Here is a 14,179-nt window from a genome sequence, read left to right as displayed (position 1 = left end):
CTGAGCAGCGTAAAAACAGTGGTCATGGACTATATTCCGTTTATTAACAAGATTGTTAGGAAGGTGTCCAAAGAAAGGAACTTACATATAGTATATAGACGCAACCCGACGGTATACCATCTATTAAGGAATGATAAGAGGAAAGAGAAACCAAATGAACTAACGGGAGTGTACTCGATTCCAATCAGAGACCAACGTTTTGGGTCCGATCTGGTGTACATTGGGGCCACCTTGCGTAATTTACAACAAAGAATAAAAGAACATAAGCAATCTGTTAATAGGACTGTTGACAGCACAGTCCTAGCAGCATTTGCTAAGCAACAGGGGATCACGGTACACTGGGATAGGGCTTCCATCATAAAAGCCACTAGGTCTAAACAGGCCGTTAGACACATGGAGAAATTAGAAATATATAGGGCACAATTAACATCCCATTGCATCAACCACAGAGACGCAGATGGGCTGTCGTCTGCTTGGAAATCGTTCATTGGATAACACTGCGCAATCGTGAAAATTCTTTCCATTCTCGTGATTTTTGTAAATTTGAATTATTAGTTCGTTCTTTTTATTTTTGTTCGAGTAACTGAAGAAGACTGATGAAATCAGTTGAAAACGTTTTTATATGATTAAAGTTTGCTGGAATTTTTGAAAAAAGGTGTCGTTTTCTCTGTTTTATACCGATTCCAGTAAGTTCGTTATTTTTACTTTTATTCTATTTTCAATTGTTTGAATATTCAATTCAATAGACTAAAAATTCAGATTTAGACATTCTATAAAGTATTATTCAGTGGAAATATCATAGTGATCAAGATAACACATACTATTAATCATGTCTTTCAAATATTTTTAATAAAAATACTTTTATATAATGTGTATCTAATTTGAATAACTTTGATGAAATTATCCTAATTAAACTTATAGAAAAGCAAGTTTATCTTATACTAATTTAAAAACATGGACGACCAGATAGCTAAGGTGATAGTCACAATCCTGTCACCGAGTTTGAATCCAGCTTGAAAAGATATTTTTGTCGACGAGCTGATCTAGGAATGTCAGACACCAGCCACTGCCCTATTATAAGTCCTACTAAATCCATGGTGAGCAAGAACATTATGACACCATATGGAAAAATAAACAAAATGCTATGGCTTTAATGCAATGGTCTTGGATAAGAAAGTTCAAGTCGATAAAAAAACCTGGTAATCATCAAATGTTGAGCAGAGAAGCATACAGTCCAATTAATTAATGGAACAGTGCTACATATCTTTTTTCATGCAAGGTTAGTATAATTAATATCCATGACTTTGTGGTGTTAGATGGTAGATGGACCAATTTTAGACAAGTATGATACTACCTTTCTTATCCAACTAGGATAAGAAAGATAGCTGCTTCTGTATAAATATATAGATAAAGTCCTTTCCAACTTTACCTAAAAGAATCATTGATACATGAGATTAGTTGAAGAACATGCAAGGAGTAACCACAATTCTACAGTTAATGTTATAATGTCTTCTGTTTCAATGTAATTTATTTATGATTTTTATAATTTTAAATTTGAAACTGTACAGACAAACACATGTTCTCTCTTTCAAAAGTATTCATTCTAATGTATTTGCTAATGATAAAATATAGCTGATAATGTTCTTATGAAAAATCAAAAATGATACAAAAAATAACTTTATTTTGGTTTCCAGAATTAAGAAATTTTTTCCTCATCTATTTACATTTGGTGCCGAGCTCAAATGGTATTTAAATCGGAAAAAAAGCCTAAATTAGCTACACATTATATAAAAGTATTTTTATTATAAATATTTGAAAGACATGATTAAACATAAATAATAGTATGTGTTATCTTGATCATTAATATTCCCACTGAATAATACTTTACAGAATGGCTAAATCTGAATTTTTAGTCTATTGAATTGAATATTCAATATTATGAGCATTTGAAGAAAATAATATTTCTACAAAATATAAAAATAACTTAAAATAGAAATTATTTATATTTCAGCTTAAAAGTAAAACATTTTAAAGTGCAAGTAATCTGCATTCAAATATAATATATTTGACACTTTATTTTCTTAAATATAAAAATTTTTAATTATAGCTGTGTTTAAAAAATTAGCTAAATAAAATTATGTTCAAAATCTGTCAACTCATTAAACTGTCAACTCATTCGTACAGAAACACACTTAAAAAAGACAAAGTTAGTAGTCCACAATAAGTGAACTCAGATGCAAACTTTCCCCTTTTGAAGACATTCCTAGCATGTGTGCACAGTTTTTTTTTAATAATTCTGTCTATAAACAGTTAAACATTTATAAATAATTCATTACAAAAACACACTTACGTAAGAACTATTACAAATATTAGGGTCACTAACGTTTTCGTAGCCTCGTCTGGGCTCTTCTTCGGGTTTTGTAGTAATAAATATAAGCCGTACGTTGAATTTCGAATATATTTTCCTTTTGGAAAGAACCGTGTTTCGAATTCTGCCACGTGTAAACATTCCAACCACTCTGGTTATCTGGTTCTTACATAAAAGTGTTTTTGTATTGAATCCCGGGGTGTAAAGAAGATTGAATAAATAATTCAATTTAAAATTATAAATATTAAGTATAAATAGAGAAATTATAAGTAAACTATTTATAATTTAGAAAATTATTTAGTTAAATTATCTTCAATTTGACCCACTTTGACACCAATCTGTAGGAGTCCTTTTTTTTCCATAAACCTCACTAAAGAGAAGTCACCGAGTTTAAGAAAAGTGCCCTTACTGAAATAAATTAAGACAAATATGGAAACATACAAATAGATATATTTAGTAACTTCATATCTAAGTCTTATGCTTTTTCAAATTTTAGGCCAGTGCTATTGAAAAAGTTATACGAGATGAATGAAAACAACCATTTTCATTGAATTTCTACTTATCCCATAAATTCAAAATATGATATATTTCAATGAAAATTTAATGAAATGATATGGGGTCACTACCCAAACACAATTTTTTTTTAATAAAGTGAGTCTTATATATATATAAAATTGTTTTCTTATAAAGGTTTATGACTACATTAGCAGAAGTACACAGAAATATTTAAAAAATAAACTTATCATGAAATTATCATCAGTAATCTCTAATTATATACTTATTCACAGGTTTCTTCCTGGTTGAAATAGATACAACTTTTAGTTTCGCATTAAAAGAAAAGTCATAACATTTATTATAGAATATTTAGAACTTTTATTACAACATCCTTATAATATCAAAGATACTTAAATTAAGAGAATTAGATTGACAAGATCAAAACCTTTTTTTTTTTTTTTTTTTTACCATCCAACAAATCCAACTCTCGTTACAATAATGATTAATTTATAAATTATGTAATAAAAAAGTAATTTCATAATATTAACCTATTATTGTGTGACAGCAAGAAAAAAATATTTTCCTTCCTCCTTTACATTCATTTATTAGTTGTTTAATAGAAATCTTGAAATTGTTTTCTTTGAAAGACTTGTTAAAGTCTTAGTACTTAATTAATTTCTGTGTATAAGACTTAAAAAAGTTTTGTATTTATTTAAAATTTAAATAATTCATATTTGAATATTAATTTTATTCTTTATAAGACAAAAGATTACACTATAAACCTATTGTCCAGTGTCTGTAATACAGTATATACACTGCACAAATGTTTTCAGGCTCCTCCAGAGTCCTGCTTCAAGTAAATCTCACTGTTTCATTGATATTACCAATACCGGACAGTAGGTTTATCGTGTGATTTATATGTCATCTGGTGTAGAGTGTTCCTTTCATCTCCTAAAGATTATTATTATTATTGTCAAGAGAAAACATCATTTTTATTTTATTAAAATATTTATTATAATGTTAACAACATTAGTATCTATACTAATATTTTCTGTATATATTTCAATAATATTTAAAGTTACAACAAGTTAATTTTTTTAATCAAAATTGTATTTTAAAAAACTTTTTATTAAAGAAATAATTGATTTTTTTTATTAATGCTTAACTTATGATTAACTCTAAACAGTCCAATCAAACTTCACTTATGTCGAAAGATACATGATTCTATGTGAAGCAGCTATTGGATGGCCCAGAATAAACTAATCTTAAAAGTATAATGTAAAAATGGTTAAAACTGGTTTCGGACAGCTGCATTTTATTGTTGATGATTGTCATTTGCAATAAAGCAACTGAATCACGAACAACAACATGCAGTTGTTCCAAACCAGTTTCAACCATTCATTCTTAAAATAACTTCAAAAATATATCTTGGTTAATTGTCTTTTAGGTCAGCTTGTATACTATATACTATTCTTAATTATTCATTTTTAATAAATGCACTATCTTTTCTGTGCAATTACTACATCCAATATGATTTGTTTCGTTCGTAACCCCTACCTTTTAAGTAAATTGGATCTATGATAGAGATAAATAAATTATTCTGTAATACAGTAGAGCATCGATTATCCGACCCCCAATTAACCGACCGCGTTCTAGTCGGCAAATTCAAATGTCCGCTAGTGACGTGGCGCTACAATATTTGATTATGTCTTGGCTACTTTAATATTATTTTTGTTAAATTTTTGCATGTTTTAGCTGGCAGCACTGGCTCGACCGTGAAAGGGAGGCTAGTATTTAAGCCAGGCCTAATACATTATACTAATAATGTATTTTTTCATACTTTTCGGTTATCCGACTTTTCAGTTATCCGACCAACCCCAGTCCCCAATTAAGTCGGATAATCGATGCTGTACACATCAATCCTCAAGCGACAAATGAAGTTAAATAATAAATTTTTTCGACTACTTTTAATATAAGTTCTGATTTCATTGCAAATTTAGAATTTTAGAATTAAAATAAAATTTTATAATACAATAAATATGACAGTTTAAGACGATAAACATGTATTTAGTTGTCTTAAACAGGCAGTACTGTGTTATATTTTTACATGATGGTGCTGTTTTGCTATTTTAATAATTTCAAAAATTATTTCTTACTTTACAGAAAAATTTTGGAGAGATTTTATTTAACAAAATTTTAAAGCATTATAAATACAAATTAAGAATTACAGTTCATTAATTTCTTAAGTCAGAATAAAATTTGAGAAAATTTTCTGATATCTTTTACAATCATCAATACTTGTAAATATAAAATGAAACATGTATCAATTTTAATTAGTGGAATTAAATAACAAGCAGTAAATCTGTGACATATATATATATATGACTTAATAAATAAGTTTCAATGTAGAAAAAGATATTTTTAAAATTTATTATTTAATTACACTTATTAATTAGCCATTTCTACCAAAAAAAAAAAAAAAAATACTAATGAAAATTGCATAAAAGGATCTTTTAATTTGAAAAGATGATGTGTTGAAATGTAGAAATTTCAGAACATTATTTTCAAAACATGTACAATCGATTGTTTTTCCGTGAATGACTTGCATAGTTATTTATCATTGAATACATCAGATAATATTCAATGACCAATGCAATCACTGAAACAACTGGATAAAGAAATATTTCAAATATTAATAAAAAAATAGTGAAAAATGTAGGATTTTAGCATTATATAGTATTTGAAGCTATAGAAGATTTGCTTCAAAATATATAATTTTTCGAGTCTTTCTTTTTATTCTTTTCGCAGACCAATTCATTTATTTCGGATTAAACATTTTTTGAGATTACACATCCTGGTGTTTATTTTATTTGTTTTATAGTCTGTTGCATGATTAAATTTTTTTAAACAAATGTCAAAATCTCTAATCCAAGCTGTTCCAATTTATGTAAAATCTGATGATGGTTTGGCATTCTATCCTACCGATCTTTCAAATACTAACGTTTGGTAGTCGAATGCCAACACGTTTGTGAGACCCAAATTCAAATCAAATTTCACTACTACACAAACTGTAACAAAACATAACTTTATTATATGTGGTCAGATCAACAGTATCATACATCCACACTCTTCGGCAACAGATGGACAAGGGAACGAACTTTTGCACGCTTTTTACAAGTGTTGTCAGCCAATTCCAGTTAGAAGTAATGTTGCCAGACAGTTTTCTAAATCTCTGGTGGCAGCAGCCACAATGGTATTGTATGTGTAATGCCAAAATACACTCAAAGAAATCCAAGATTTATTTCACTATTGATTCTAGTATTATTTTATTCTTTTTCTTATGGAGCCATACAATTTGCTTAAATTCTTTGCAGTTGCAATATATATTTTAGTTTTTGTAATCAGAAAACCCAGTATTTTCATTTCCAATTTGTTTTTTTTTTTAAATGCCTTGCAGAATTTAAGTTTGGACCTTGCACAGAGAAGAAATCAAAAAGAATAATCAAAAAATTAAATTCAATTTAGCAGTACGCTGTAATAAGTGTTATTTTTACACCACAATCTTTCCGATACCGTTAATGAATACTATTGCAAGAATTTGCCACGATTTGAATCTTTATTCTTTCTTAACAGAAACAGGCATGTAAAACATAATATTTCTCATTGAATGCAATCTTAATATATGACAGGATCACATCAAGCCTTAATAACAGCTTTGCAGCACTCCAGTATAGAGTGGATGATATCACAAGTTTGGTAAATAACATTTGAAGAAACTCACTCTTTTAATAAATTCCTGTAGTTGCTGTTTATTTTCAAACTTCTCTACAATTTTTTGTCCAAAATATACCAGCAGTTCTCAAGAATGTTGAGATCGGGAATGCTACCACTCTGCCATCCTATGTTGCAATCTGTAACAGAATTTGTACACATTCCTCTTCCAGTGCAGAAGTCGAATTTGAATGAACCCTTATTAACAAAATGCAACCTTATTAAAATTAACCATGCCATCTCTTACCTGCCAGATTATTGTATGATTGTATACAAACTCTTTATGATTTTAATGATTGGATGAATGATTAGATTTTTAAATAACAAGAAACCATATTTAAACTGATCATTTATCGTACGATAATCAAATGTCAGATAAACAACTGTAAAATCAGCAGAAGAGGGATTAACAGTCCGAAATGCATTTCAATTTAAATAAAGGATATTATATGAAATAAGAATTGTCTTGGGTGTCAACCATTCTGACAAATTTAGTGAAAATTGGATAGAATAGCCAATCACCAGAATAATAATGAATTCTACCAAATACAACGTAAACAACAGTATAAATTCTTAACATATTTAATTGTGTATATAATTGCGTAATACTCATTTTATAATAGAAAACAGTTTCTTATGTGTAATTATATCATAAATTTTGTTTTTTTGTTAAATAAGCCTTCTTCATTAATGTAAAGTTTTTGTTATTTTACTTTTGTATAATACTCATCATTAGCCAAGCCTATAAAACCACTGAACACTGATAACTGGTTGCAAGTTTGCACTTTCACCTGCTTAGAGTTTTCTGTGCTTTCTTCATTAGGAACCATTTTCCAATAGAAAGTCCTCTGGAATGCATCATCCCTTGTGTGTTGAATTGTCATCTCTCATTAAACCAACCTTATGCATAATATGTGAAACCTTCAAATTGTTTTAGAACATAACGATTTTTCCTAAGGATAACATTTTGTATATGTTGTATATGTTTAATTTTATTAAAAAACATTTAAATTTTTTGAACACTAAATCTGTTAACTTATTAATGCATGTTAATATAAATCAAACACTTTTTCTTAAACTATCATTATTTTTAAAACATTCCATAATACAGTACTATTTTCTATGAATGTTAGTTTAATTTTAGGAAAATATTTAATTTTTTTTTAATTTTAAACAGTTTTGCTAATCCTTAAAATTAATTCAGAGACATGATTAACAACTTCATAAAATCTCCAAATTTAAGATATTCAGATACTTAATGATCTTGAAATTAAATGGCATAAATATTTAAGTTTGTTCCAGACTTGATAGATCATTTAAAATATTCAATTAAATTTTTTTCTTCCATAGAAGCCAGAATAACTTAAATAGTAATGCTATCTTATATAGTAGTCAGGTGCTTGAATCTACACTACACATTTTCTGAAAATATTGCATGCTTGCTAATCTTGTTTTTAATTCATATAACTCTTTTTATACTGAGAACTTTTAATTTTTTTCTGATAACTTTAAAAGAGATTAAAGAACACATAAAAACACTATACTATAGTACTTAATTTGTCAAATGCTACATAAATATGTTCAAATCTATATACCCTTTTGCTTCTGAAGACTTTTCAGAGCATATTTAAAATGATGATTTTTTTTATTACAATAAAGTATCTCCTATGTTATAGTTATATTTTATATGTAGGATTGTATGTAGAATAGATTTTACAATTTATGTAATGCATTTGAATTTAAATTTATTAATTTCTTTTGAGTTAACAATTAGCTCATACTGAATAAAAAGAATTAAATGTAATAGAACCCACTTATTATAATCACTTGGAACTTCCCATGCTGATGACAAGTAATTAATATTAAACAGGATAAGTAAATAAGACTAAAATTACTAGAAAGTCTTTGCCTATAACATTTAAAAGAACATGTAAAAACAATTAATAAACCTTCAAAACTATACATTTTTTAATTGACAGTAATTCATCCAGCATTTTGTCTGCTGGTTTATTTTTTGCGATGTCATTTTAAACATTTAATAAGGTACGTTTTCATGTAGTCAACCAAATAGTGGTTGCGCAGCTATATTTTACCTTTTCACTTCCAGCTTCTTTTGTTTCTTGAAGAATGCTTACATATCAATAATGCTGTTTACTAATGGTTAAACAATTATTTTCTTTGAACAAGATGCTAAATGACTCAATGAGTTATTTCTGTTAAAAATAAAAAAAATCATGATAAGACACGAAAATGTTATTTCAAATTGTTGTCGTTAAACAAATTGGTTGGCGTATGGAAACGCTTCTATATAACTGAAGAAATGCCGGCAATTTAAATTAACGTAATGCAAATAAGTAACAATTTTTCATGCTATCAGCCTTAACATTCATAAATCTTAAAATGTCTATTTGCTAGAAAGTAACAGTAACTGCTTAATGTAATCAATGCTTTTATTATAGAAGCATTGATTTATAATAGAGTAAATTAAATTTTATAAAATAAATATATTTTAATTTACTGAATATGTTTTGGGACATGTTAATTCTGATAACATTAAATAACTAATGCTATGATAAATATCCATGATTACATTAAGTGGATTCTACTGAAAAGAAAGCAAATCAATCAATTTTAGGAAAATCTCAATTTTTTTATATTAAGAAAAACTAAAAAATTTTAGAGTAAAACTGATCAATAAATCTTTTCCTTTAACATTAAATGTAATAACAACTTTAAATCAGTAAAAAATAGTCAATTATACAGTACTGCAAAATAAAAGAAAACAATAAATTGAATAGAAATATGCATTATTCATTAGTAATGATTATAATTTTGCATATATTTTAGATAATACATGAGTATGATTTTAATACAATATTTGACTAAATATCCAGCAGTCCAACTTGACTAAATATCTGGAAGTGGTCCAGATTTCTGGATTTTTATGGACACAAGTTAAATTCTGTTGTGTCCAAAAAATACTGTAGAAACTTAAAATATAAAATAAGCACAGTTTTGTTCTTTGGTTTTCATTGTTTAACAGATACAAATTAATATGCTTATAAGCAGATACTGTTTGATAATTATTAATCTAATCTTTTAGACATGGTTATAAAAGAAAATTCTAATAAATTCCAACAAACATTTAACTGTGAGAAGATACTTGTACATAACAACAGTCACATTGGAACTGGAATTGTGTGATGCATATGCCATGGAAACCAAAACAAAGTGGCTGAAAGGCAAACTACAACTATACTACAGTCCAAATTCAAAAATAACCAGTTTTCTAGAAGCCATATATTTGGTCTGGTACTGTATTATATATAACTTAAAAATATAATACAGTAGACCCCCTATAACACGGGTTCATATAAGATGGATTCATATAACATGACAGAAAAATTGTGATCGTGTTCGTATAACACAGTAAAAGAATGAGACGGATTATCATGGCCGACTCGTGTCTCGACAGGATTGGTCAAATCTGGACTAATACTGGACATTGCACAAACCGTCGAGTTTAAACGAGCAGCAGACCTACTAAAAAGCATTTATTATTTAACGGCCATAAAAATTATATTTCTATTAATGATGTCTCCAAAGTTCGGCAAATTTTTCGCAGAAAGAATAACTTATTGGGAAACGCGTCCGCTGTTCAACAAGCCGCTCCTGGACGAAAACAAGCTTAAGTAATGGCGTTTTCGAACGGTGTGCACTCGATAAGTATTCCTACAAATTTTTGTTTATAGCATAGTTTATATGGATTACTCCCAAAAAATTATATGTGTTTTGGAAATATTTGAGTCAAATTAGTCTAGAATCGATTAATTGTATGGAAAAAATCCTTTCAAACGGCCGTGCCCCCCAAACTGCACACGTGCCGGGCTGTGAACGGCTCATGTATTTGTAAAATCTAAGTGATTCGTACAACACAGAATTCACATAACACGGAAAGTATCTACCGTGTTATGGGGGGGTCTACTGTATATAATATAATTTAATATTCGTCAAAAATAAAAGCACTTTTAATATTTTATCTTAGGTCTTTGAATATTTTAATCAAATATTTTAGTGCTTTTATTTCTGACTGGCTGTTTTAATGATGTCATAAACGTCTGAACATATCAAATATTATAATTATTATTATTTACAAACTAATTTATCCACACTTTAAACAATTGCTGGAATTATTGATATTTGTTAAGGAAGCTCCTCAAATGTTAATCCAATTTAAACTTGACTTATTCTGAAACCGTGTCTTCTTTTAATTCTTTTTTACTTCACAACTGGATGCATAGGTAGCCACTGGGCATCTTTAACATCACTCTTTATTCAGGAATACCTTACACACTGATACGCATTTCGCGCATGTGGGCATAAAGCCAACAAGAGGGGCATATGCCCAAAATGCATATTGGTGTGTAAGATATTCCTGGAAAATTTCATAAAAATTTAATAATTAGGATCACCTTGGATGGAATAAATATTAAAATTCAAGTCAGGAAAGTTGAAAGTAACAAGTCAGTGTCAGGGAATCATAAAAACCTTTGACTTGGAGAAAATTTGAGTTGGTGACTGTGCCATTCAATTGAGACTTACTTCATTTTCTTATAGTTAAAGAAATATTCAAGTTACAGACATTTGAGTTAGAGAAAATTTTACTGTATACCTAAAAACTGCATTATTTTTGACAGTCTGACCTTTTGACCTTTTTAAAAGAGGAGAGTTACGGGTTATCATTTAAAATTTTAAAATTATATCTCATCACACGTTATTTAATGCTAAATTTAATGGTACAATCATATTTAAAATTAAATCAGTTATTTAGAAGTTATACCAGAAAAATCTTATGTACTAGGTTCATAAAGTTTATTTTTAGAATAATCACTAATTATTTATAATTAGTGATTATTCTAAAAATTAATTATAATTATTTATAATTATCACTAAATAAATATTGTTCATGGCTAAATAAAATCTTGAATTTGCAAATTACTCATTTTGTGTAACACTGATTCTTATTCAAAAAACAGAGATAGTGAATAAATCTCTGAAATAGTATTTATATTTAATTTTAAGTAAAGAATTTTAATATAATAATTTTTTTCATTTCCTAATTTTCCAATGTTTCTATACAGTATCTACTCATTCTAAAGAAAACTTTTATAGAATAGGGTTTTATACCTAATTTTTAGTCAGTTTTAATTGGTTTTAAAGTTTTTGTTTTACTACCTTTATTAGTCAAATTTTTTATACATTTTAATGAAAATATATTCATTTTTACAGTTTTATTTGTGGTTTTAATAATTAATTATTCCAGCCGTCACTAATAATTTTTAGTTTTTTGCCGATATATATAATAAAATAAGGTCCGAAGAGAGGAATAAAGCCCAAAATGCACACCCTTTCTAAATTATATGAAATAAACTTACTTTTTCCATCAAAAAGGAGTGTTCCCATGCGATTTGTTCTCGACAGCATCTTTGTGCTAATTCCAAAGGACATACATTTTATTACTTGGACTTTTGATAGATTCTAGTAGATTTTATTTACTTTGTAGTATTGACACATATTGCAAATGATCCGATTGCACCATTGAATTAATCAGTATTAGAAAATTCCTCTACATGTCAAGATATGGCTAAACATTTTGAAATTTAAAAATTATGACCAAAATGACCTTTAGAGGTCAAAATGACTAATTTAAAAATTTCAAAAAAATCAAAGGTCAAATATCAAAATAGCATCGAAACATACGAATTTTCGATTTACATAATTCTTCCAAAGATTCTGATTCTAGTAAATAAAAAAATTTCAGACATAAACCCGAAATGTTTTTCTGGAAAAGATTAAATAGAATTTGATGCATTTAGTATACAATATGGATCAACTATAAATATAAAACTTGTTTTTAAATAGTTTAATTTAAAGCAACTCAAGTCAGATTCGGGATAATTTATTTGCGTAACTAGATTAAACGGAACCGAAAAATTTATGCTCTAATTCAATCTGATAATGATAAAATTACAATAGAGATAAGTTCGGTTTGTTATTTAAAATTTTTGTACGCGCACCTACCGTGATATATCCTCATACAGCTTATTCGTAGTGGTAATAATAAGCTATACAACACCACAAACTATAACGATTACGCAGGGGCGGATCTAGATTTTTCGGCGCCCGAGACTTATCGAAGTCCGACGGGACCCCATTTTTTGTTAGATTAAGAATTATTACAATAAAACAAACGATACTATAAATTATCATTACTATCATATTATTAATGTTAACTATTTTTTACTATACGACAAGTGCTCGTCGTTAGCAAAAAAGTATTAAAAATTTGCGACGATAATTCGATCTTTGTGGGCCCGAGCCCCGTCGGTCCCCACGTAGATCCGTCCCCGCGGTTACGGCACATTCCGTCAAAAGATTCCCACCGACGGAAATCTATTTGTTTACGAGAGGTAGAGGCATACTGTTGGCTATTTTGCTAATCACAATCACGTTTATTATAGGTCGGACCCGTCCGACGGCGAACGGAGGGAAAGAACACCCGAATCCATTTGGGTCGTAAAAAAAAATAATTGTAAACACTAAGTTATGAGGAAAACCAACACACAGCTTTGTTTTTACAATTTTTTATGTTATTAAAATATATGAAAGTGGAAACCCATTTCCTGATAGATTTTATAAAGTTTTTAATGAATTATTTCTCTCCTTAGAAAGTTTAATTTAATAAGAAAACATTATATTTGTCAATCTATACCAAATTATAATGCATATAGTTTAATGCTGGGAAGAGGATAATTCGATTATAAAGATCCCGATGAGTCACCCGCGTAAAAGCCCAATTTTTCGCCAAATATGCGTAAATATGATAAATCAATGCATAAGAATCGAATCTAAATTCTTATCGGGGTTTAATTTACTAAACATAAACATAATACAGATAGAAAATGGAAGAAACTCACTTCATTTTTCTGCAGTTCCGTATCTAAATTACTGTAATCGTTATACCAAACGAGCCAATGCAACGGATATCTTTTCCTTAAACTTTCGCTCGACATATTTATATTTTGACGTTTCTGATCAAATATCCTCTCCATCGCTCTTCCTCCTCCTTACAATGAATACTTCTTCATATTCGCCGACTGTACACTGACCCCTTGCGGATAAACTGTAATTCAATTATTATTCAATTTTTATGTAATCGATAATTTTATATTTCAAATTTTGTATTATATCTTTTTTGATAAAAACTTTTAAATAAAAATATATAATATATTTTTTATTTTTATTATTTGTAATTATTATTTTTTAAAACGAACGAAATATATATAATTTAGGAAAATTTCTTATTAAGTAAAAATATCGTTACGAAAAAAATGGCATCGAATTACGAAATTATTTGTCAATTTTTTTATCTAAAGTGTTAGTATGTATTAATATTGCATTATTTGAATTATTCCGAAATATCTCCCAAATCGGCGTTTAACCAATCGGAAATCTATATTGTACGGATTTAATTCAAATTATTCA

General features: G+C 28.2%; 1 protein-coding gene across 2 annotated transcripts in view; it reads right to left on the bottom strand.

The window, feature by feature from the left end:
* Positions 1-13,808, bottom strand: part of LOC136990918 (ankyrin repeat domain-containing protein 13D) — a 117,368-nt gene extending 103,560 nt beyond the window's left edge. For both annotated transcript variants that reach the window (XM_067289388.1, XM_067289387.1), the window contains exon 1: positions 13,612-13,808. In XM_067289388.1, coding sequence (XP_067145489.1) covers positions 13,612-13,746 — 135 coding nt within the window. In that variant the 5' untranslated portion in view covers positions 13,747-13,808. The remainder of the gene's footprint in view (positions 1-13,611) is intronic.
* Positions 13,809-14,179: the final 371 nt, after the last annotated feature.

Source organism: Centruroides vittatus, unplaced genomic scaffold (assembly GCF_030686945.1).
Source record: "Centruroides vittatus isolate TY-2023 unplaced genomic scaffold, ASM3068694v2 contig_1381, whole genome shotgun sequence".
NCBI classification, from domain to species: Eukaryota; Metazoa; Arthropoda; class Arachnida; order Scorpiones; family Buthidae; genus Centruroides; species Centruroides vittatus.
This window is presented reverse-complemented; position numbering and strand designations above follow the sequence as displayed.